Below are 24,602 nucleotides of genomic sequence, written 5' to 3'. Positions count from 1 at the left end.
CGAACCCAGTGCCTCACACATGCCAGGCAAGTGCTGTACCACTGAGCCACAGCCCCAGAATGAGATCTTTTGATTGTCCTGACCCTGAAATCATGTTCTAGAAGTTATATTGTTTACTATCTCATGGTCACACAGGTATTCTAATAAAAGCAGACTATGAAGGAGGGTGGTCTGCGTTACAGTGGGATCATTGAAATATCTGATTATGCTTTTTCCCACCTTACTTTTCTTTAAGGGTACCCAGCTTCTCAGCAGTACATGCTTCTACGCCAGGGGCACACGGGTGTGTGTGTGCGCACGCGCGCGCTTGCTCACGCCTCCTCTTATTGCTAAGGGTGGTAGGGTACACTTGAACCCTGGAGCACGTCAAACGGTACATTACCATCTTTAGCCCTGGAGAGGAACCTGGAAGACACGCTTTACCTGAAACCTTGAGCGGAGCCTTCTTGGAGCGTCTGAGGCCACAGAGGGTGGTTTCGGGAGGGTGGCTCTCCCTGGGAATGATCCCCTGGTGAACCTGGAAGGGAACCTGCCACAATAACACAGCAAGGCGATGTGATGAACACTTTTATTTACAAATATAATTAAAAGCTCTGACAGTTATCATGCTCTTCCTTGGAACCTGAAAAATGTTTTGTTTTTAAAGTGCATGCAAAAGAAGTAAAGCCTTTTTTTTTTCATCATTTTTTATTGTAAGAAAATACACAGTTTGAAAGTGTGAATAATGCAGTATTTATGACCGAGATATGGGACTCAGGAAGGGGAAGGGAGATAAAGAAAAAGGTCGAGATGATCTGACTGAGAGACAGTGTGGAACTCCAAATACTGAATTGGAAAAGGAGGAAGGTGGGGAGGAAGAGGAGGAGGAAGTAAAAAAATTTGATCAGAGAAACAGTTAAAATACAATATGAAAATAAGTAATACCTCTCCTTAAATTCCTTCTATACACAAAATACACGATTTGCCAAAGCCCAATTTGTGCTACTGGGATTCTGTGAGCTCCTTAAGTGTATTCACATCCTCTGCAACAGCAGAAAATGATTATGATACAATCAGAATATGCTGAAGACAAGTTAAACTCTTGCCAGCAGGTTCTTAAAAATCACAAGATCTCTTCACCCCACCCACCCCCCCAGCCCCAAAAAAGTAATAATATGTCACCACTGATATGTACATCACAATTAGTTTCTGTAAAATGTATCAAATTTTCAATCTTTAATAAAACTTTGTTTTTTTTTTTTTTATTCCTGATGAATAAATACCAAAAAAATAAAATAAAATAAAATAATGCAGCAGCTAGTTAAGGTGTAAGGCTGCGGATATTGTGTCTCTCTCCCCCTTGGCATTTATTATTATTATTATATTATTATTTTTTGCTTTACTTTCACAGATTGGTGGTAATGAGTGATTGCTTAAAGCAATATACATCCACTTTTTAGTTGTTGGTTTATTGGTTTTGTTAAAACTGTCTCCTTAGTTTTCACTGAAACATTTTGAATCACATCAACACTGTGACGTGTACTATGAGTAGAAGAGACGGCCAGGCTCTGGCCAGCACTGAAGTTGACACGGGGGGAGGAAGGGGCCCCTGATGGAGTAAGAATAAACAGGCACTAGTCCGACACGATGTCAGTAAGAGTAAGAGAGAGTGAGAGCGACGCCCGTTAAAATGGGGAATGTGGTTTTGCAGGGTCTGAATTTTTTTCTGTTTTCTTTTTTTTGTTTTTTTGTAAATGGCAAAAAATTTAATCTCATCTATAGTCCTCCTTAGGAAAATCTAATGTGACCAAATTCCCAAACCCCATTCTGAGGCTCTCCACGTCAAAAGTCTCGATCTCCCGCTCTTGCCTTTCCAGGAGGTACTTGATTCTCTCGCTGCGCTCCTTCTGCAGGGCAGCCAGCTCCTCTTCAATCTGAAACGAGCACAGCGAGCGGGCCTTAGGGGAAGGGCCTCCCAACGCACGCACGCAGGCACGCAGGCACGCAGGCACGCACGCATGCACGCACGCCTGCGAGGAGCGACCCAGAGGCCAAGGCTGGGAGCCCTGGGACAGGCATCTTGCCTGATCCATTATGTCTAAAACTTGCTACAAGAATATATGATGGGGCCTGCCTGGCACCAGCAGTGCCATCCTATCCGCCAAGCAGCTGGCGATCTAGGTCAACGCCTGTCCTGTCTCGCAGGAGCCGAGACACAATTAGATGGTGCCGCTTTCGCACAGAGCGCCGGCGGCCGCCTGGGTCCTTAGAAATTTAGTTCTAAGAACAGGAGCTGGGAGGACTGCTCGGCTGGTCTCGGGGAGCCGCTGGAAGAAAAGGGTAGATAACTGGTTAAGCAACTAGATGCGTCCAGCTTTGCGGCGCCTCTGACACCTTTCTCCTGCACACTGCCCGGAATATCTAAAGCACTGGGTATTTCAGCTGGGGTGCCGTCGATTATGCACAGCAGCACCAGCCTGTCTCTGTCTTAATTCTTGTCTGAAGAGCCCTGCTGGTCATTTCTTGGTTTAAAAACACCCAAGACGCCAGATCTCAGGCTCCCTCTTGCCATTCCGCGTACCCTTCGCGCGTCATGATTACCATCCAGGAGCCCGTTGGGAGGGCTGAGGGCTTCCCAGCCGAGTAGCGAAGTTCTTAAGCAGGGGATGGCGCAGCCGAGCTGTCCTGAGCCTTAGCAGCCTGACCTGCCCTCAGGAAGAGCAGCAGCGCCATGCAGATCTGAGCGAACCCTGCCGAGTGTGACCCCGCGCTGACCCCGCGCCTACCTTCTGCTCGAGGTGCGCTCTGCGCAGAGACACCCTCTGCTCCAGCTTCTGGAGCTCGCGCTCGTGCTGCGCCTCCGTCTGCATCTTGATCTTGCTCTGGTAGGCGTTGAGCAGCTCCATCTCCTGCTGGAGCTGCAGCCTCAAGGCCTGGCATTCTGCTTCTTGGGCCTCATCTAGCCGCAACTGTGGGCACAGAAGACACATGCTGTCACACGGCCCTCGCTTGCTGCTTGGGGACTACCGGGAGATACTCCTCAGTGGACTGAAAAGGGTCCCCCCAGAAAAAGGTGCCCTGGGTGCACTCAGAGGCAGGATCACGCCAGTGAGAGCTGCCCAATGGGCCGCACAGTCCTGAAAGCTCATCCTTCGCAGTCTGAAACCACAGTAGCTAGTGACAAAGCCTGTGGGTGTGCGGGTGGCCTCCTGAGCCTGGTGTCCACACCGCCTTTTCTCAGAGGTGTCACCTGCCCAACTACTTACCCTTTCGACGCCTGTGTTTAGCACTAGGACTGCGACCCAGGGCCTTCCGCGTGCTAGGCAGGCGCTCTGCCACCAAGCGCACCCCAGCGCCTCGCCCCCCATTCACCACAAGAAAACAGCAGCTCCTGCTGCCTGAGACTGACGTGGGGGCTCATGAAAGGATTGGTGAGCAAGCCCAGGTTTACTGTGACCCCAGCATCTCAGAGGACTGAGGCAGCAGGGTGGCAAGTTCAAGGTCAGCTTAGGCAACTTAGTGAGACCGTCTCAAAATAAAAAAAAGTAAAAAGTCTGGGGGCGTAGCTCCATGGTAGAGCACCCCTGGGTCCAGTCCCCAGTGCCGCAAGACACCAGCGAAGGAATCAAGACGTAAATACACACTATCCCAGGTAGAGGGTGACCCCAGGCTAAGCATTCAGTAAGTAGTGTCTGTTGTTATTTTGGCTTTGACAAGACCACTTCCATATTTAGACATCTTTAACCACAAAACCATAAAGCCATTTAGATATGCTCAGCTCTAAATAAATCAATCTGACACGCATAAAACTTGGGAAACACGCCACAGTTCTGTTACGCTCCTGCCAGGTAATGTCGACGCCTCTTTGGACCACAAGAGTCATCCTGTTGGCTGGTCGATTCAAAACTCGAGTGGTTCAAAGTCTCTTCCCCAAGGAGCATCCTCGCCAATCTGGAGGGGCGTATTCTGATTTGAAGTAACAAAGTCTGCACCATAAGGTGGACTTTTAGGTTCCCTTGCTCCCCCAGTACTGAGACTTCCTATTATACACCAACATGCCCAGATCTCGCGTGGGGACGGGCTAGGCCAGCTCACAGAAATGCCTACCCCTCAACCTGACAGCTGGAGGCTTTGGGCCATTAGCAGGACTAAATTTAGAGATTTTGGTGCTCTGTCTTAGGCTTGGCTTTGCCTGAACATACAGGTCCTTAGTATGGCTGGGAACTATGAGATTAGAACCCTTTAATGAGGTAATCCAGTCTACCCTGAGCTACCTGCATGTTTCCATACATTTCCATGTTTCCATTTTGCCAAGATAATATTCTCTATTTATCTACGAATTGTAACAATTAACGATACATCACAACATCCTGATCAAAAAATTACTTTTTAAAATGTTAAATTACAATAGTTTAGAAAAGTTATTTGTCTTGTATTTTCTTTAGTTCTTCTGGAGAAATATACTATAGCAATTAAAGGAACATAAAATAAATCATGTAATCATATTTCCAAAGTACCTTCTAGTAATTCACCCTAACCAGCTCTCATTAAGACCCACTCAAGAGGATGGGTCACTCTCGTTTTCCCAATGAGACAAGAAGGGGTGACATACTGGGCACAAGAGCAGTGGGCCCACAGCAGGAGCAGCCTGAGGGGCGAACACGAGGGTGCTCTGGCTCTAGAGAGGATGGCCACTGGCTCCCCTCGATGTGGCAGACTTCTTGCCAACACAGGAAGCGGAAGCCCTGCTCTTTTCTACTCCTCTATTTAGTTGCTGGGCTCCTTGGAGTGAGCGGGCATGGGGCTCACCCTGCGGGCATGGTCTTTGGTTTCTGACGCTTTATTACCATTGTCAGTGACTATGCTTGGTACCAGCTCTGCCTATAAAAGTCCCCATGCCAGAAACCAGGGGGACGTTCCAGGATTTGGCATTCACCACCTGAAGTCAGTCACAGCACATCCATTAAGAAGTTTCATAGAGTCGTGGAGGATGTCATGTCGGTTATCTAAGTGGCTTCCATGGGGGAGAGGGGAGCGAGGCAGCACGTCGAGGGGTGCCAACCGCACAGGCCTACAGGGTCCGCGAGGGCTCGGACCTGCCTCCAGCACTCACTGGCGTGCTGCCCCTCGCCAGGGCTGGGCTGCTACGCCCTGAGCCCCGCTGCCTGTTCTGATGAACGAGCTGGCTGGACGGCTCGTTCATCTGCGTGGGTCTGGCGACGTTGGCCAGCTGTGACAGAGACCCAAGGTACGTACTTCTGCCCCTTTTCAGAAGCTGCCTGCCCACTCCCAGCCCTGGGCAGGCTGGCCCTAAGTGGCTTTCCTCAGCAAACCTCACAGGTAAACTCAGGTTAAACAGTGACTCCTCCAGAGGGGTGTCACGAAAGTGAAGTGTCGCCCACGCAATCTCAAGACAACAGGGACGCTGGCATGCGGTCAGTACAGGACAGTCATGGCTACTCTGACCTCCTCCCTGTCCAAGAGAGAGGGCGCTTCTCTCCTGCATGTATTCAAGGGCAGTCATGAGCCTGTCTTCCTGTCCCTTCTCCCCCATCTCACAGGACCTGCACGCGTGGGGTGTCTGCGGGGTGCCACTGCCCCAGGCGCCGACACCATGACTCACAAGACAACGCCCTCAGCTCTCCCTTCTCCCCTCTCTACCCCCTCACCTCACACTCATGCTGATGTGGCCCTTCTGTTTACAGGACTCACATGGAGGCCACTGATGACCAGCATGAACTGGTCCTTACCGACCCGACCCCAGCAGCTCCTGCTCGTGCGGATTTACCTTTCCCTCTGAGATCCTTTCCTGCCTCCTGAGATCCTGCAAACCGCACCCCCAACTCCCCATTCATTTCCCATCCCAGCTGCTTCCTCCTTTCTGGCAGCCCTGACTTACGAGGTCCTTCTTCTCGCTCCCGAGCAGTGCCTGGGGTTAAACCTAGGGCCTCGCGCTTGCTGACTCGGCCACTGGGCTTCACCACGGCCCCTGGAAGCCTGCGTGTGGGGCGTCCTCAGGGCTGAGTCCCGAGCGCTCTTCCTCCTCCTGAGGAGCCTCACCATCTGCTGTGCACACGACCCCGCGTCTCCCGTGGCCGCTTCCCCAGGAGACACGCCTGATGGTTCCCAGGCCTCGAGCTCAGCGTGACCACTGTGAACTCCTCATCCTTCCCTTCCCACTTCCCTGTCCCCCCGCGTCCTTCCAACAGTGGGTGGCTGGCGGCTGCCCCGCTCTCGCACTTGGCTGCCTCCTCCTCCACCCCTTGCCCTCCTCCCTGGTGCCCAGGTCAAAGCCGAGGCCTTGTAACCAGCCTCCTCACACCAGCTCTAGCTGCGTCCCTGGCCAGCCTCTCCATGTCACCGAGTCAACATCCAAGAACACAGACCAGCTGCCGGCCCTGCTCCAGTCTCCAGTGGCTTCCCACTGCTTTTAGGATAAAGAGGACACACTTAACGCCTGCAAGCCCTGCACGACCTGGGCGGGTGCCCCTCCAGCCTGGCCCATGCTGGTCTCCCCGTTCACTGCTTTCCAAATACAAGGGCGTCTGATCCTCCAAGGTGGGGCCTCCCACCCGCACGCAGCTCCTCCGCCTCAGTGGCAGAGGCCTCCCAACTCCAGGCCAGCCCCGCCTCGTGCGCAGCGCTCTGCCGGCGCCTCGCACTTCTGTGCCGCTTTCCTCCATTCTTGGACAAGTCCCGTGAGGTCCTGACCGAGGCTGGCTTGCTCCCGGGAGGCGGGGGCGCAGCGTGGGCGGGCAGTACAACTCTGGATGGGTGAATCAGCCAAGGGACGAGTGCCCGCTCCTGTCCCCAGCCCCTCAACAGGCTGGGCCGCAGGCAAGCAGAGGTCCCTGCCTCCTCCGCCTGCTACCGTCCTTTTCTGTGTCACATTGTCTACCTCGTCTGTGTCCCTCTTTCATGGCAGCACCACGCCTGCCATTCCCACGGCTCCGCGGACTGTCTGACCAGCCACGGGCCGACCCACGGCCCATCCAGTGAGGACCCCACGCTTACTGTCCTAACCGGTCTGGGCCACCTTTGAGGTCTCCAGCTAGAACCCACGTCCTGGCCTCTCTGGCGTCCTCTCTCCGGGCTCCCCTCTTACGTTCCTGAGTGCTGGTTTCCTCACATGTCGGTGTCCCTAGACTCTGTCTTCAGTCCCCTTTCTCTCTAATTCCATTTGCTGTCCCCATCTATTTCTCACAACTACAACTGCCCCCATTTGGCAATGGTGTCTAAGTTTTTGTTTTTAACCCAAATGTCTTATCATCCTATATGAGACACTTGTAAAAACTTAAATTGAGTCATTATATAGGTGCCTTATAAAATTTCATAGGTGTTTATTACGTCCTTTATGTAGGACGATGGGACACAATGGGTTAATCCTGATATGTCTCCTGAACTGCCAAGTTCCATGTTTGTGTCTTTCTACGGATACCTACGTCGCTCAGATACCACGTCCACGACTTGACCGATCGCCTCCCCCGGCGTCCGCTCACCCTCCTTCTATTTTTCTGTCTTGGTAAAATGATGACTTAGTCCAGTCTATCGTCAAACCTGCCCCTCCAACCCGTCACCAAGTTCCTTTTTGCTTTCTAAGTATTTTTAAACCCTTCTCATCTTTCCGTTTCCGCTGGCTTACTGTCGGTTTCTGGTGCTGGGACGGCACCAGGGCCTCACACGGTGAGCCTCCCTCTGCCCCGGGCGGCGCGCCCGCCACGGCCATCTCCCCTGGACTACCGCAGCAGCTTGCCAGCAGGCCTCCCTCTCTGTGCCGCATGACTGCCATGCTCTCTCTGGCACACAGATCTGATCCTGTTACTCTCCTTCCTCCACAGCCTTGTGGAATAATGCCCAGACTCCTGTTCTTGCCTTCTGACGGTGAACATCCACCTGCTTTCCACACTCCTGCCCTGGCAGTGCCCTGTCAGGCCTCTAGTCTTACAGACTGACCCTCTGCCGGGACTAACTTTTCCTCTTCTGCCTGCTTGGTGAGCTAGTGCTCTTTAAGACCCTTCTCCTTGTGAGATCACTGAATTACCACGCTCGCTCCATCCCTGGCTTACCGAGACCTTTGTCACCTCCCTTTTTGGGTTCCCATAATCCCCCTCTTTGAACTCTGGGCCCACATTCAAGTTCTGAGTCCCCCAGATGCGCCCTCCATTGTTTGGATCTGTGCCTATCTGGGTCTCTTTGTGGAACCTGCTGGCTTCAATGACTTCCATTAAGCCCACTGGCTCCCACAGGGAAGCTTCCCTAGACCAGACTCACTGTCCCCCGCCCCGTCCTCCTGTTCCCCCAGCACCTCCCACTTCAAAGCACTCACTGTGCTTTATTATTATAGCTTAACTATTGGACTTCCTGGCTCCAGGACAGAAGGGTGAGGCCAGAGACCCACTGTCTGTCTAGCGCGTCACTGTCTCTGAGCCCAGCAGAGTGCTGGACACAGAGGCTCAGCACAGGTTCACTGAGTGAGTGTGCGTCTGCTTCCTCCCTGGACTGTGAGCGCTTCTGCACTGGTGCCTGACATGAGCTGGGGGTGGCAGCAGGGATCTCTGACGAATGAACACGTGACACTTATGCGTGTCTAGCCCCTCTCGCCCTCAAGGACCCTAGGTGCCACAGGTCTGATTGAGCACGTCTGTCCTTGAGCTCCATCTTATAAGATGCACTCCAGCGTCCACATTGGCTTGACTTTATTCAGCGTCGTCATTTCCTCAGTGCTTTGGGCAGAAAAACACCAATATCCTAAATTTGTGCATCTTGGGAACAAAAGGCTGGATCTTGACTTTTCTTGAATCCCAAAGCTCTTGAAGCCGTGGCACCAAAGCTAACCACTTACCGCTTGAGAAGCCATCATTTCATTTATACTCTGTTCATACTGCTCTGCCAAAATGGCAAGTTTTCTCGTCTGCTCATCTTTCAGTGTCTTTAAGATTGTTTTGTGCTCATTCTTTGGAGTAACTTCCAACTGGTGATTCTTGAGTGCTTTATACTGTTTGGTCTGTACTTTGCAAGTGTCCTGAAACTGTTTTTTAATTTGCATTTCCATGGCCTGTTAGAAAAAGTGACAAAGGGAAAATAAAGACACATCAGTGAAAACAGAAAGTTTCCATTATAATGATTCAGTCCCAGTGCCAGGACTATCTGCTTTTAGTGCGTGACCGACCGTGCTAGTCCAGAATCATGGAAATAATGCAGACAAGTGCAAATTCTAAAAAAAAAGAGCAAACTCTACCAATGCTTCTGTGTTTTAAGTAAATGAATAGAAATAATTTTGGATTCACAAATGACCTCAAAGAAGAAATGTATTATAATAAGGGGGTGGCAATTCTAAGCAGATTGTGGAATATTATGAAGCTCTGCTTGTTAAAAGGTTGGCAGTTATTTTTATGGTTTCCCATCCAAGTCTTTAGTGTTTCCTATTGTTTGCTGTGCTTCCTCTTTGTGTGTGTCATGTATGCCATGTCCCCATTTCCAAGTGAGAAGGGGGTGGTGTGATAGTCAGCTCTTGCTGCTCGGCTTCCTCCACCAGTCAACAGAGGAGAACATCTGGAGAGCACTTCACAGCCCAGCCCGTTTCCACTGGATTTCAACATAAACTGATAGAGAACAGTGACTGTGGATTTTGTCCCCATTAAGAGGTTGTGCTTGCGTGTGGCAATACCAAATTTGCACTTTGGCAAGGAGAACGAGGAGTGTGCTGCTACTAAGGCCAGAAGGCATTCCATCAGGCTGCCCCCCACAGCCAGGTGTGCCTTTCATGGCACTCTGAGGACTTGTGGTGACAGGATTTAGCTGGAAGAGGCACATGGTCAGTGTGACTGAGGGTGGCCTCATGTCTGTGCCAGTGTTGACACTGTCCCCCCTGACATACAGCAGTGGCTGAGAACATGGAGCTTGTTACTCAGCCGTCTGCTGAAATGGGCCCGAGGCAGCGAGGGCCACAGGAGCTACTCCGTGCACCTCGGGTCTGGCGCAGGGGCAGGGAAGGCCTGGCCCTGCGGATTCAACGCTGATTCCCAGGCCCATGACAGACACCTCTGATAATCACGCATTCCTGCGAGTTGGCACGTGGCCTCGGGTCCCTCTCAGGATGCACAGCAGCTCTCAAGGTAGCTACTGTCAATAGAATCAGAGCCACGGCTGCTATTCCTCCAATTTAGAGAAGGAAGCTCATGCAGAGTTCAGAGAAATGACCTAGCAGAGTAAAAGGAGAAGTCAAGAGATGGAGGAGCGGGCCTTTCCACACCAGCGTTTCCAAACACAGACTCCTGGGCTTTGCATCTGGACATTCTGACTTGGTGGGTGTGGGGCCCGGAAATGGGTGACTCTGAGAAGTTCCCGGGGCACCAGACCCACTGTCATCCAGGCACGGGACCACCGCTCCTCCCCACCCTGGCCGAGCACAGAAGCCTGGGGCGCGCCTCTCCTCCTCCTACCTTTAAGTTTTTTGGCTGCTGCCGAAGTTCCATGACATGCTTCCTGTGCAGTTCCCGTTCCCGCCTCTTATTGTACTCCAGCTGGTTTTCCAGTTCAGTCTGGTGCTGTAGCCGGATCAGATCCATGCGGAGCTTCTGCAGTGTGTGCAGCTGCCTGTATTCCAGCTCTCGGGTGGACTCGTCGTGTCGGATCAGCATGGCGTGCTCCATCTCCTTCTGGGTCCGCTTTTTATTTAGTTCCTGCATTCAGGAGCCAAAGGTAAATGGAGAGAGATGAATGGAGGGATGGGAGGAGCGCACGCTAAGCGACAGATGGCCGAGCACGCGCCGCCCAGCTCTTCACTAAACCCATGGTGTCTGCAGCGTGACTCAGTGGGATGGATGGACAGTCCCCTGGAGCCTTGGCTCTGTTGCCGGGTCCACCACCTACAAGATGGGCACTTTGGCAGCAATCACAACTGCACTAGCTGTAAAATGGGATGACGTCTACCTGACTCCCTCTTACCTTGCAGAACTGCTGTGACCCTTAACTAGGCGATATGCTCTGTTTGGATCTGAATAAATGCTTCTTTGGTTAAGCTTGTAGCGTCCCACCTGGCTGCCCATTACAATCATGTGATGAAGATGTTCATATATCTGATGCTTAAACCCCCAACCTGAAATTTTTGCTAATTCTCTGGGGTGGGACCCTAATCTCAAACTTCTTTAGGGGGAGCCCTAGGGACTGAACCCAGGTGTGCTTTACCACTGAGCTACATCCTGGATCTTTTTTGAGACAGTGTCTCACTGAATTGCTGAGGTTGGCCTCGAACTTGTGATCCTCCTGCCTCAGCCTCTAGAGGAGCTAGGATTACAGGCATGTACCACCAACCCCACCTAAACTCAATTTTAAAGACTTCTCCAGGTTATTCTACTATGCAGTCAGTGTTGAGAAACTCAATTAAATGGATGTCTGCAATGTTCTTAGTTTTCTGGGAAATACCCTGTTTTTGCACATGTTAGAAGTAGGCCAATTATCTATTTTTTAAAATCTGAGTTTAGGGCATGCTGGGACAAAGCAGAGAAGAGCTCTCCCCTTTCATCTTTTCCATTACAGTCTGTCTGATCATTGTTAGATCTAATCACTCTGTTCTTTTCAGTTCTACTCATGCCTGTCTGTCTCTTTCTTTCCTCCCTCCCCGCCTTTCTTCCTTGTTGTTGAAAAAGGGAATGAAAGCAAGCTAGAAAAAAGGAAGTTGGGCAATTTTTTTTTCATTTACCAATTCAAGAATATTTCCTAAAGGCACTATATACAAACATCTGAACCATGTGCTCTGGGTAGCTGCAAATGTCTACCAAGCCATGACTTCCGTCCCCACCTTGCTACACTTGAGAGGGAAGTGATACAGACATTTATTGAAGTCCATGCTTGGCTTGCAGTGGACTGAATCAGAGTGGGGAGTGATTCTTTTCTCTTCTAGGAATATGGAGTTGAGGTTCAGAGCCTGTTAGTCTCTGTGGGAGGCTGAAATTGAGGGACATATAAAGACAACATATGTGGTAGTTGTCTGCTGCTATGAGGACTGAGGATTAGAGAGATCTGGGTTTCCTAGGAAAAAGAATGAAAAAGAAGACAGAAGGGAACATATTCATGCTCATGTTCCTGACGGACCCGAAACTGCCTTCAAGTTCACCTGTGTTACCGCTACTGAATTTGACGAGATATTTCTATATGTCAATAGCAAATTTCCTGGCTTTAGCTTAAGCTAGTTCAAATAAATTTCAGTTAATATGCAAACAAAATAATCTTAATACAATGGAATAATTTTTATGTGTGAACCTAAAAAGAGCAAGGTTAGAAGTGAGTGCGATGAAAGAGGTCAAGATTACATACTGTAAGGTTTCTGAAAAGGGTAGCAGTATTGCGGGCTAAGATCAGGAAAAGTGAAAGTTTTGAGTTGGACTTTAAAATACAAACAAGAGGATGCCTTTCCTCTTTGTTGGCATACACTATGGGAGAAAATGCAAATCATTTATGTTCATAAAACATCAGGGAGATGTAGACATTGGGAGAGTTGAGAATATCTTGCCTACTGGGCTTTGTATTCATGGGAAGGGAAGTCCTTTAAACAGCACAGCCTCTAGTACCAGAGCAAAGTCACAGATCACTCATTTATTTATTCAACATGCACTTGTTGAGCACTGATTATGTGCTGGGCACTGTTGCAGGCACTGGCGACAGAGCGGGGAACAAGCGATCCCCCCTCATGTAGCTTATTTTCTAGTGCGTAAATATCCAAAGTACGAGCACCCATTTAAATTTGTTTCAAAGAATAAAGGATAATCTCCCGGATCATCACTCCCAACCCCCTGTTTATTTTCCCTGTTTTATTTTTCCTCTTCATCGGGACCCCCACCAAATTTTTTATTTTAGAGATCAGTAACTGGCCCCCAGATGGCAAAGTGGAGTGAGCTCTCCTACAGACTAGAGCTCTCCAGGACCAAGGGCCAGGAGAAAGCCAAGAGAAACCCTTTAAGTGGGCAAAGGTCCTGTTCCCCAACACTGTTCCGGGGCATTTACAGACCCACAATTTCTTAAATTGAGAAGTCCAAACTGAATCCGAGCTGCCCAGTGCCCTGAAACTCATGGGGGCATGGGTGGGGAGAAAAGACGTAAAGCAAATGAATACTTTCAGAGCAAATCAAGGGCTTTTCTCCATCTTTAATGGAAGAAGGCTTCAGGATGCTGAAGAATACCTGCATCAGAATTACCCGGGTTAAAAGTGATTCATAACCAGCTGCACAGCTAATTCTGGCATATCTTAAAGTTTGGGAATCCATGGTATTTCCACTCCACTCTTTACCTATGGCTTTGGGCAGGTGTCTGTCTCTTTCTCTTTTTGGTACTGGGGACTGAATCCAGAGGCACTTAACCACTGAGTCATATCCCCAGTCCTTTTTAATTTTTATTGTAAGATAGGGTCTCGTTAAGTTGCTGAGGCTAGTCTCAAATTTGCAATCCTCCTGCCTCAGCCTCCAGAGTTGCTGGGATTACAGACAGGCGCCACTGTGCCCAGCCTTGGACAAATCTCTTAATCTACACTTCAGTGTCTTCAGGAGGAGAATGAGGATCAGGCCCCACCATCACTACCAGGCACGTGAAAGTGAAATGAAAGATCATAAGAAAATGCTTCAGAATACATAAATATGTCTTTTTTTCTGTATTCAGAAATTAATATCTGGCATTTAATATATTGAATCTAGTTTTAATAAATTATTCAAAGAATGAGAGAAACATATGGATTGTTTTGTTACAATCTGTAGTAGGTTGTTCCTGTTATCTTTGATTTGTGTATCTGAGTTGCTGGGGTGTAAGTTGGTAAGCTCCCTAGAATACTTTAAACCACGGAATAAAGCATTATTCATCATTCAGCTTATTTTGAATCCTGTGCCTACATAATAACCTGTAATGAGCTTTCAATATTTAAAAAAAATGGAATCTCAGTATGTTGCTCAGGTTGGTTCAAATTTCTGGACACTAGTGATCCTCCTTCTTCAGCATCCTGAGTAGATGGGACTACAGGTATGTGCCACCATGCTTGGCTCTCAATTTTTAAAAATTATTTCACATATCATTCAATCCTAATTGCAACCCCATGAGGCAGTAGCCTTGCAAAGATTTTGTATGGGATAGTAAGGGACTTGGGAATTGAGGGACTACCCTAAGGTCACACAACTTCCATAACGTAAAATTGAAGCCAAAACTCAGGTTTTTAGGTTTTCAACATTTTCCATGAAAACACATCTCAACAAGTCTATTTTCCTGTTTAGGCTTTCTCAGTCTGTGAGACGATATCCCGAAGAACTCCTCCGCTCTAGCTAAACGTGACACAATGGTTACTTTATCTGTACACAAGACACAAGACGCAAGAGCCACTCATGTGCACGTTTCACTTACACAAACTCAGCAAACGAGCTGAGAAAAAGTATTAAAACAAATTTGAGGGTCCAGGTGATTCTTCCCCCAAAGCACTCTGTCCATCTGCACTGGAGGGTGTGGGGTGCGGGACAGCCTGCACCCCACTGTGACAGCTCGCCACGCTGCATGTGAGCCCAGGGCTGGCAGTCATGGGCCTCTCCTGCCACATGCTGCTGAACACATGCCATTCTTCCACGCGTCTACCTGCTGGGCGAGCTGTCCCTGCTTTTCCCTTTGCTGGAACTGCGTCCACGTGCTCTAAGGTTCCAGTGAAGTGGTTGGCGTTGGCTTCTTTAAAAGTAGATCTCGCTTATGGCAAATTTTTATCCTCGTGGCCACTGAGGCTTGAGTGAAAACTAGATTCAAACTTTTAAAAGGACATGTTGTTGGCCTATGATATTTAATGCTTTCTTAGTTTCAGACCTTTGTTTTGACCACTGGCTGCAGAGGGTGAGCATCTGTGTGCGGTGGAGAAGAGGCTCGGCCCAGGCTGCGTGATCTTTCAGGTGTCTCATTCATGAAAAGGATCGCCGTCACTCAGCTGAGGCAAAGGCACAGGAAGACGCTTCTGCTTTAGTGGTGGCAGCATAAACCTTTCTAGAGGGCAATTTGGTGATACTTATTTAAAAGTTTAGGTATATGCATTCTTTGATCCACAGTTTCCACTTCTGAGGATATATGAAAATACTTGTATATGTGCAAAAATATGCACAAAGATGTTCTCTGTGGCATTGTTAGTAATATCATAAAATTCTGGGGCTGGGGAGATAGCTCAGTTGGTAGAGTGCTTGCCTTACAAGCACAAGGCCCTGGGTTTGATCCCAGCACCCCAAAAAAAAAAAAAAAAGAAAATTCTAACAAAATGCCCCTGGGAAGTGCCTCATTAAGTAAATGATCTTATGACCAAACAACAAAATACTATGGGGTTAAAAAGAATGAGGCAGAGCTGTGTGTGCTCCATAGTAAGTGGACAGAAGAAAGCACCACAGTAGAGTGGACGTCTGCTACTTTTCTGCAGGCTCCACGTCTACTTCTCCTTCTGTTTATAGCCTCCACTTTTTTGCCTTGAGAGGCTACGCCACCCTACCTGGGACCAGAGTGTTGCTGAGGGCTGGGCACGCCACCCAGTCAGGTTCTCTGCTAGGAGTCCGAATCTGGTACAGAAACGGTGTGAGGGTGGAAAATGGAGATGCACCCGAAGGACAGTCCCTGAGGAGGGTCCGAGAGCTCCTGCCCTCATGGAGGCTGCTTTTCCAGCGTAGTTCTTCAGCTTTTCCAGCTCTGTTCTTCAGTTTTGTCACCTACCCCGTTTCCTTCTGGTAAATTCTTTCCCATGCTTAAGTCAGCCACAGTTTGTTTCAATTGCTTGCAAATCAAATAATCCCACTGATACAAAAGCAATCTCATTTTTGTGAAGTCATATATCAGATATAAGCTGTATGCATGTTATGCCAAATTAAGGATTGACTGTCTCAGGGTAGAGACTTGGTGAAATGAGATTATAAGGGGAAGAGGGGGTGATATGGGTGGAAGGGTACAAAATTTCAATTATGCAAGATGAATAATTTCTGAACACCTAGTGGACAGCATGGTGACAATGGTTAGCAATCCTTTATTGTGTCCTTATAATTTGCTGAAAGTTAAATCTTACACAGACACACATACACACAGTAGCTATGTAGAGGCAATGGATATGTTAATCAGCTTGAATGTACAGTTGTTTCACACTGTGTACCTGTATCGAAACATCAAATTGTATACCTTATATACTTTTTGTACATCAGTGATCTCTCAGTAAAGCTGCTAAAAGAGCTTTTACTACTGAGCTTTATGTTTCTATATTTGTCTTTTTCTCAGTGTTCTTTTATTACTTTTTAAAATTTAAATATATATATATATATATATATATATATTTTTTAGTTGTAGGTGGACACATTACCTTTATTTTAAAAATTTATTTGTATGTGGTTTGAAGATCGAACCCAGTGCCTCACATGTGCTAGGCGAGTGCTCTACCACTGAGCCACAATCCCAGCCCCTTTATTATTTTTTAAAAAATGTTTTTTAGTTGTTGATGGACCATTATTTTATTTTTCATTTATGTGCAGTGCTGAGATTCAAACCCAGTGCCTTACACATGCTACGCAAGCTCTCCCACCACTAAGCCAAAAACCCAACCCCCTTTTATTACTTTTATAGATAGAAAAAGACTTAACAAAGGAAAATCTGGATTTTAAGAAAAATAACATGGGATGGGGAAGTAGCTCAGTTGGTAGAGTGTTTGCCTTGCAAGCACAAAGCCCTGGGTTCAATCCCCAGCACTGCAAAAAAAAAAAAAAAAAAAAAGAAAAAAAAAAAAAAAGAAAAATAACTTTGTAGAGCCATTATTAGCTCAGTTGATCAAAACCTAATATGGATGAAGTCATGAATGTGGTTTCTATTGTTTTAGGGGAGTAATTATCTTCTCTAGCTTTTATTGATGTTAATTCTCCCCCTAGCCTGGGACTGCCTCCAAATATATACTGTTAGAGCAACAATAATTAAAGAAACCCAAAACTTTATTTCCAACTGGCTACTGGACTTATTCATTTTGTTTTTTTGACTTCTGACAAGTTCAAAAGTGCAGGATGAATCCACTTCTTACCAAGACCTTTCTCGAAGCTTCTCTGTTTCTACTCAGAGCTACATTTCCCCAAGTCTTAGACCCTAGAGGTAACTCTGAGTCCACCCTCATCTTTTCTCTCAGGTCCTATTATTCTGTATTTCAAATTCTTTCAAATCTACCCTTGACACTTACCACTGACAGCCATGCCACACCCTATTTCCCCCCTAATCCAGTATTTGTCAAACTTTCATTTTCATTATTGCCCCCATCAGAGCCTTTGTAGGTGTTCTCCCCTTTACTCATTCCTAGCTCTGAAATGTTGCTCCCACAGACCCACTTTTATCCACGCATGTGGCCTCACAGAGCACAAGCCGTCACGCATGTCTTGTAGCACCTTACTCACAAGACTAGTTAACCTGTCACGTGTCTGTTTCTCCTAGATTCTTCCAGGGCCACTCCAAGGCAGGGTGTGTAGCTGCTGGGTGGCCCTGGCGCCCGCACAGTGCCCAGCACAGCGGAGGCTCTCTGGAACTGCAGGATGACTGAATGAGTGAGCCTGACAGTGTCAAGCTGCTCTTCGTGTTTCCTGTGGAGTCACAAACACACAAGTCCTAGACCAGCAGGTGGAAGCAAAAATTCTCTTTCTACTTCTTTCGATTCTTCACTGTGTGATATGGCTTATCACAAGTGCTCCCTAAAATTCTATTTCATTTATTTAGAAAAAGTCCATTTCTTATTCTGCAATTTGGTGAACACATCCCTGACTTGTGCTGCCTGCTTGCTCTGTGCCAGTCACAGCTAAAGGCGAAGGACGTGGGAATGGACAAAGCAGACGAGGTCACGGCCCCCACACAGCCCACGCCTCCCAGGCCAGGGCCCACAGTTATAAACGTAACAAGTACCTCCCGAATGTTCTGCTGCTCCACCTCGTGCCGCTTGGTCATTATTTTCCGCTTGAAGAAACGACAGTTTTTGTCGTAGTACAGTCTCTGTTGAGTGAGAAGGTGGGCTTCCTCTTCAGCCTGCGTGTGCTGCAAGTTTTCCTTATGCTTGGATATCCGCTCTTGCTTTTCTTTCTTGGGTGTGCTATGGTCCTCATTCATTTCCTTTAAAAAACAAAAACAAAAATAAACAAACCCAAGTGGGTCTTGTGAAAGGGACTATACAACATTTTACTGTAAATGTAGATGCAATTATTTAGACATCAGATGAAAACCCAAGTATGGAAATGCTTGGTTATGCACATCCCTGCCTCCAATTTTTTAATTTTTGGATCTGTTAATTGAGTGTGAAGTAAGAGGGGCACTTGTGAGTTTTCCTATCTCTTGCTTCTCATTCTCAGAAATATTTGTTCCCTTGTCAGCCACCACACACTTATGAAGCCCCTTCAGGTGCCAGGCACAAGGGTGCAAGGGTGAGCAAAAGATCATGGTACCTGCCATCTGGGACTCTGTGGTCTAGAACAGAAAACTGACCAGAGAACCACAGGAACGAACTGAAAATCACTAAGAAAACTGCGGTGAAGAGGAAGTATTTGGTCCTGTGAGAAAGTTTAAAGCTAAGTATTTGATTTCAGTAACCAGTAAAATGAAATTGAAAAACTGGTAGAGTTAACTAGTGCCAAAGGAGAGGGGAGAAGAGCCTGGGTAAGGGAACTGCATGTGCAGAACCCTGGGCGGGGAGGAACCATAGTGCGCTTGCGAACTGAATGGAGGCCAGGGTGGTGGTGTGGTGTGACGTGAGGCTGGCCAGGTAGCAGCCTGTTGCCGATGCTGTGTGGGCCGAGTCGAGGACACTGATCTCCAGCATAGGAGGGACAGGTTTGATATATACGGGAGTGTCATCGTGAGATGCACTGCAAATAGACGACTCTGGCTGCCAGGTGGAGAACAGATGGAGGGAGACCAGAGTTTCAATGGCCCCCAGTCCATGGAGACAGCTGGGGGGCTACTGCTCAGATCCAGGTGAGAGAGAGAGAGACAGGAGGAGCTTGGACAAAGGAGGTGGTGACAAGACTGAGGGAGGTGGGCAGATTCCAAAGACAAGAGGCGAGACACTAGTTTTGAATCTCAGGAGAAAGCATGCTTCACTTGGGATCAGGGGGTAAAGAAATCATTTATATTTTTGAAAGGGAAAAATTCATGATGTTTTCAGAAGATGTGAACAAAGGGAAGAAAGCAGTGAATCAGAACAGTGAAGATGTTCATCTACAGCAAAGTAAGAAGTCTACTCTCGAAGTACAGTGACTCTCCTAGCTTGACCTATGTTTGGCTACCTGCTTGCACTGCTGAAACCTCCTAATTCTAGCACCGATTCTGCTTGACGTTTTATGGCGCAGGCGTCACATACTATTCAGATTGTTTTTGCCCTTGGCCAGGGAGGCCTTGAAAACCAACTTTCACCTGGGCTGTTCCAGTGAGGCTTCAAAGTTTCACTGAAGAATCTACAAGAGAAAGCTGTTTCCAGCATGGAGCAACCTGGGCTCCCAGCAGGGAGGCTGGGTGACTCCTCTTTCCATGCCTTGACTTCACTATGAGGTTGGAGGGCTGGCATTAACCACTGGTTTGGAGACCCCAATTCAAATATTACCATGAAGACTTACTCCCAAATCATGAATATCAACCAGCACCCTGTATTACCCACAGCCTTTATCTATCAACAGTTGAGAAAATGGAGATGGCTTTGCCATTCCAAGGACAATACCTTTAAGTATCTCAATCCCTTCAAGCATTTTAAGCTTTAGTTCATAAGGAGTAGTACTAGCTCTGTGCAGAAAGGTCTAGTGGACCCCACCCCCACCATGGGTTCTCACTATGCTCTTGATACTACTGCCTCAGTCTCCCAAGTGTCTGGGATAATAAGCACATGCCACCCAACCAGGTTGAGTGGGGGCTCTTGGAAACTGTTCTGAGGGAGAATCTTCTAAAGGTAGGTCCATGCAATCTCCAAGTATCTCAGAGTTACAAAAGCTCAAAAGGGTGGCGGAAGTCTGAAATCACGGCCTCTGGGCATGAGCGACACACAGATAAGAAGGTATTCACAGTTGAGAAGATATCAGTTTCTCTCAGTGAGAAATCAAGGCAAGCTCTGTGCTCACCTCCTCATAACAACAAGCCAGTCACTTAGAGAAAATGGAGAGACTGTGGACCTCCTTAATGGGCTCTCTGTCTATGCCCCAGTTCTCTAGGCCTGACAGTGTCAGAGGTCCTTCCCGTTCAGCCAGTGCGGATCAAATGCGGTTTTCTGTCAAGCCCAACAACTGCCAGAGGTTTACCTGGGCAGGGCACAAGATCCTGAGGCCCACCCAACCCACTTGCTTTCCCTTCCCAATTAAAAAAGAACTGGAGAGGAACCTCGCTAAGTCCTGTACTGTTTACCTACAAATCAGAACATGAAGTCCAATGAATGATTTCATACACTAAATCAATGCTCCATAGTGAACTTTATTAAACCCTAATATATTAAGTAAGTCTACAAATAAGAAATTCTAAGTCATATGAGAAGGAAAGTCTATGGAACTGCAGATGGTTCACCTGTAAGTACCAATAAAAGGAGAACTAAAGAAATTTGAGCTTTCGGATGAAACTGCAGTTTATCAGTGTACTCCAAATCCACTTGTGGTCTTCAGCCAACAGGTTCAGAATCACTCATTCCTTTATCAAATGTTCACATGCACTGCACACAGGGATATAGTTGTGGGCAAAAAGGGACCTGTTCTCTTTTGTGATTCTTACCAGCTAATAGGGCAAGTAGCTCAAATAATCCTTAAAAAATAATTAAAAACTCTAGTGTTATGAAACCAGAGATACCTGTCTTGGCTGAGGCAGTTAGGAAGATCTAAGATCTTCCCTGGGAAAGTGATATTTGAGTGAAGGTCCTAATAATCATCTTAAATCTTACAAAGAGGAGGAATAGGAATTGACTGAGCAGAACCGTGGCTGGAGAGGGTTTGGGGTAGGGAGAACATCCTAGTGGAAGAAACACAGCGTGCCAAGACCTGGGGGAAGGGAGGGGCTTTGCACATTTGAGGAACTGAAAGGTGCCTTTTGTGGGTGGAGTAGCTAAGTGCAGGGCCAGCAGCGGGGAAGCATTGGCATGAGATGACAGGAGGGTAGGCTGCTAGTAGACCATGTAGGGACTTTTAAGACTGATCTGTCCTAGTAACAATGGGAGGTCAATGGGCTAGACACCCTGGGTAATATGCCTGGACTTAAATTGTGAAAAGACCACTCTGGCTGAAGTGTGGAGAATAAGCTGGAAGCAGGTAAGAACGGTGCAGTCTGTTGAATGGTTTTTGAAGCATGGCCTCTGGTCCAGCAATATCAACATTGTGAGGGGACCTGTTAGCAATGTATATTTTCAAACTTCACCCCAAGCCCACTGAATCCAAAAATTTAGAAGTGGGTTAGCGTTTTCTTTTAATAAGCTTTCAGGGATTCTAATGTCGAGGTGAGCTGGATTAGAATGTACATTGCACGGCAAGTGAGTAATTTTTGAGTCCCAAACATTTTAATGGCAACCTGGTGACTAAAGACACTGATACTCTTACCTCTTTTATTTTTTCCTTACAAATCTTATACTGCTTCTTCTGACTTTCTAAGAAAGTTGTCAAATCTTTCTTCTGCTGGGCCAAGATCTGTTGCTGAAACTTCTTCTCATCTGCTGCAGCTACCTTTGCCTGATAAAACAACAAAGATGCCCGTTTTTCACACAGGATTCACATGGCTACATTCCCCAGTGCAGGAAAAGAATCGGAAAGTACTTAGTAATGTAATTTTTTAACAAATAATTAATAAAAAATAATGTCTTCCATGATTCTCATATCTTAAAAAATTTATCATTGAAAAATATATTCCCAATTATGGAAAAAGTATGATGGGGGACAATAAACGTATTTTACTGAATACAAAAACATGGAATAAAAGAGAACTAAGGATTATAATAAAGGATTTTTATCACATTGTTGGCAGCCCAAAGGTTAAATTTAAAAGTGGATAAATAACGATGATTTATTCCAAGAATCAAACTCTAACCAATTAATTATTCCAATGACCAGATTCCCTAGTGGGATCATCTCAAGTAGAACAGGAAAGCTAACGACATTTTGTTTTCTCAGGTACTTGCTATGATCCACCACAGTCAGGCACTGTGGCATTTTGGGGGGTCCTACATAGATAAAATACAGATCAAATAAAAGGTAACCCAAGTAATACTGACTCCTGAAACCAAATCTAAGTTTAGGGGAACCATCAGATGAAGCACGTGGAACATGAGGGTCTTAGGAGACAGAGAATTAGGCTTCATGGTTCTTTTCATACATCTTTTAGCCTTTAGCTTCCACCATCAAGGATTCTTCCATGAGAAACAATTCACGCCACACATTTGCCAAGTCAAATTCCCAAGAAAGAATCTGACTGGTTTACTTAATCAACATCACCCCAGCTTGGGCTGAGCTTTTCATGCCAGACTGCCTCATAGGTTGATGGTTGTTGGGGTAACAGCCTTCTATGTGGAGAGAGAGCTTAATTACTGTGTGTACAGTGCCCCATTCCCAGGGTGTATATGTTCCCCCCTGCTTCTCCACCATAGCTGAGTCTTCTTGGGGGTGCAGCAGGGCAGGGGACCCGGTTTTAGCATTGCCCATGCATGGACAAGTCAATCTATTGAATTTTGTTCAGCGTTACTAGGCCCATTTTCCTGCAGCATGACACCCTTCTGGTACGGAACATTTACCAGTATGACGGTAATATTTTGACTACTTCTGTTACCCTTTTGTCTGTTTTTAAAATTGGCTTAGAGGGGCTAAGTGTGTAGCTCAGTGGTGCAGTGCATATTTAGCATGTGTGAGGCCCTGGGTTTGATCCCCAGCACCACCAAAAAGCAATGAATTAAAATCATTAAATTAGCTTAAAACCTGCATAAGGAAGAGAAGTGCTCCCTAGAAAACCCAAATCTTGGTGAGATGAATTTCTTGCCCCCACTGGGAGGGTGCCCATCCTAAGTGCATCGGCCACATGGGACCATTTGAAGAGAATGGGACACAGGTACAGGACCAGACCTGTGCCGTGCAAGTCCCCAGAAGAGAGTGGCAACTTGTTTCCCTTTATTTGTACCTGGCTACCAGGGAGGTACACATTTGAATAGGTAGATACCAGTGAGAATATATTTGAGTGGATCTTCAGTTACTATTTTAGTTCCAATTGACAATTTTAAGTAGCACCTTGCCCTTCCCAGCAAGCATATTCCCCCCTAACCCGGAAGGGAACCTGTAGGTTAGCTGCTCCTGCTCCCTGCTGATGCTCTGCCACTGACTGGGACAGACAGGACTCGGCTGTGGCACGATGGCTCATGTACACACTGACCTCCTTTTCTATGATAGCCACTTGCTTCTTGGCCAGCTTCTCCAGCTCGATGGACGAGTTGTTGGCATGCGTCTCCACCTCCTTCTGAAGCTTGAGGCGGTGCTCGTCCATCTCAGCCTTCAGCTTGTTCTCCAGGGCGATCAGCTGCTTCTGGTGCTGGCGCCGCATCCGCTTATAACCTGACATCTGTTCCCGCAACTCGTTCTCCTGCTCATGCTCATGGATCTGCCGTGTAACCTGAATTGGGTTGGGGAACAGAACTCAGGTCACCAGGTTCATGAGAGGCAGAACAGAACCCTCTGGTGTTACTGTCGAGGCACCATCCATTTGCCAACACTCGTCTGTAGGGGGCGCCCTGCTGGGTGTGCCTTACAGTTATCTCTGATCCTCGAAACTATGGCACGCGCTCATTCATTTCATACACTCATGAGATACGTGTTACTGCTCCCATTTTATAGATGAAGAAATTGAATATTTTAGGGAAGTCATTTATTCATTTGGTCAAAATATGCTTAAGCATATTTTTGATGTGACAATTATATATGCTTAAGCACATTTTTGATGTGCCAATTGTATACTGCTCAAGGTTACACAGCTAATATGGAGGGGAGCTGGGATTCAGGCCATTATGTCAGATTCCAGACACATGCTGTTTCCACCATATTAGGATTTCTCAACCTTGGTGCTACTGACAATGGGCTGGATAACTGTGTGCTGTGGGGGCTGCACAGTAGGGTATTTAGCAGCATCCCTGGACTCTGCCCACTCAAAGCCAGTGGAAGCTCGCAAGTCATGACAATCAAAAATGTCTTCAGATATTGCCAAATGTGCTGTGTGGAGTAAAATCCCCTCCAGCTGAGAAGCACTGTACTATTTTGTTTTTCTTCTTCTGTTTTTTTTTTTTTTTTGTTAGGATCATGACTCTAATGGTGAAAGGGACCCTAAATATTCCTCTAAAATGATCTGAACATGATTTATTTCCTATTCTTATAGGGGAGGGGAGGGAAAGAGACAGAAAGAGACGGGTGGGGGAAGATCTTTTAAATCGTCTGTCTCCTTCCTCCTCTTCCCCACAAGAGATGTTAACAAATTATAATAATCTTCTCTTACAAAGGAGAGAGCATTTCTATGATTTTTGGATAACTGCTTTTCCTGGTAACTTCTCCTTACTTATCATCTAGAAAATATCCAACAAGTTGAAGAGAAAATACAAAAACCCTAGAATCTCTTGTTTCTTTCTATGGAACATTCTGTGA

At 47.0% G+C, this 24,602-nt stretch overlaps 1 protein-coding gene across 5 annotated transcripts in view; it reads right to left on the bottom strand.

Moving 5' to 3' along the window:
* Positions 1-1,191: 1,191 nt before the first annotated feature.
* Taok3 (TAO kinase 3) overlaps positions 1,192-24,602 on the bottom strand; it is a 170,605-nt gene continuing 147,194 nt past the window's right edge. For all 5 annotated transcript variants that reach the window (XM_047560814.1, XM_047560812.1, XM_047560815.1 and 2 more), the window contains 7 exons: positions 23,347-23,583; positions 21,534-21,662; positions 17,887-18,090; positions 10,422-10,661; positions 8,822-9,034; positions 2,766-2,948; positions 1,192-1,913 (listed from right to left, as the gene is read on the bottom strand). In XM_047560814.1, coding sequence (XP_047416770.1) covers positions 1,752-1,913; positions 2,766-2,948; positions 8,822-9,034; positions 10,422-10,661; positions 17,887-18,090; positions 21,534-21,662; positions 23,347-23,583 — 1,368 coding nt within the window. In that variant the 3' untranslated portion in view covers positions 1,192-1,751. The remainder of the gene's footprint in view (positions 1,914-2,765; positions 2,949-8,821; positions 9,035-10,421; positions 10,662-17,886; positions 18,091-21,533; positions 21,663-23,346; positions 23,584-24,602) is intronic.

This window comes from Sciurus carolinensis, chromosome 8 (genome assembly GCF_902686445.1).
Source record: "Sciurus carolinensis chromosome 8, mSciCar1.2, whole genome shotgun sequence".
Taxonomy (NCBI): Eukaryota; Metazoa; Chordata; class Mammalia; order Rodentia; family Sciuridae; genus Sciurus; species Sciurus carolinensis.
Note: the sequence above shows the minus strand (reverse complement) of the source record. Positions and strands in the feature narration are given on the sequence as shown.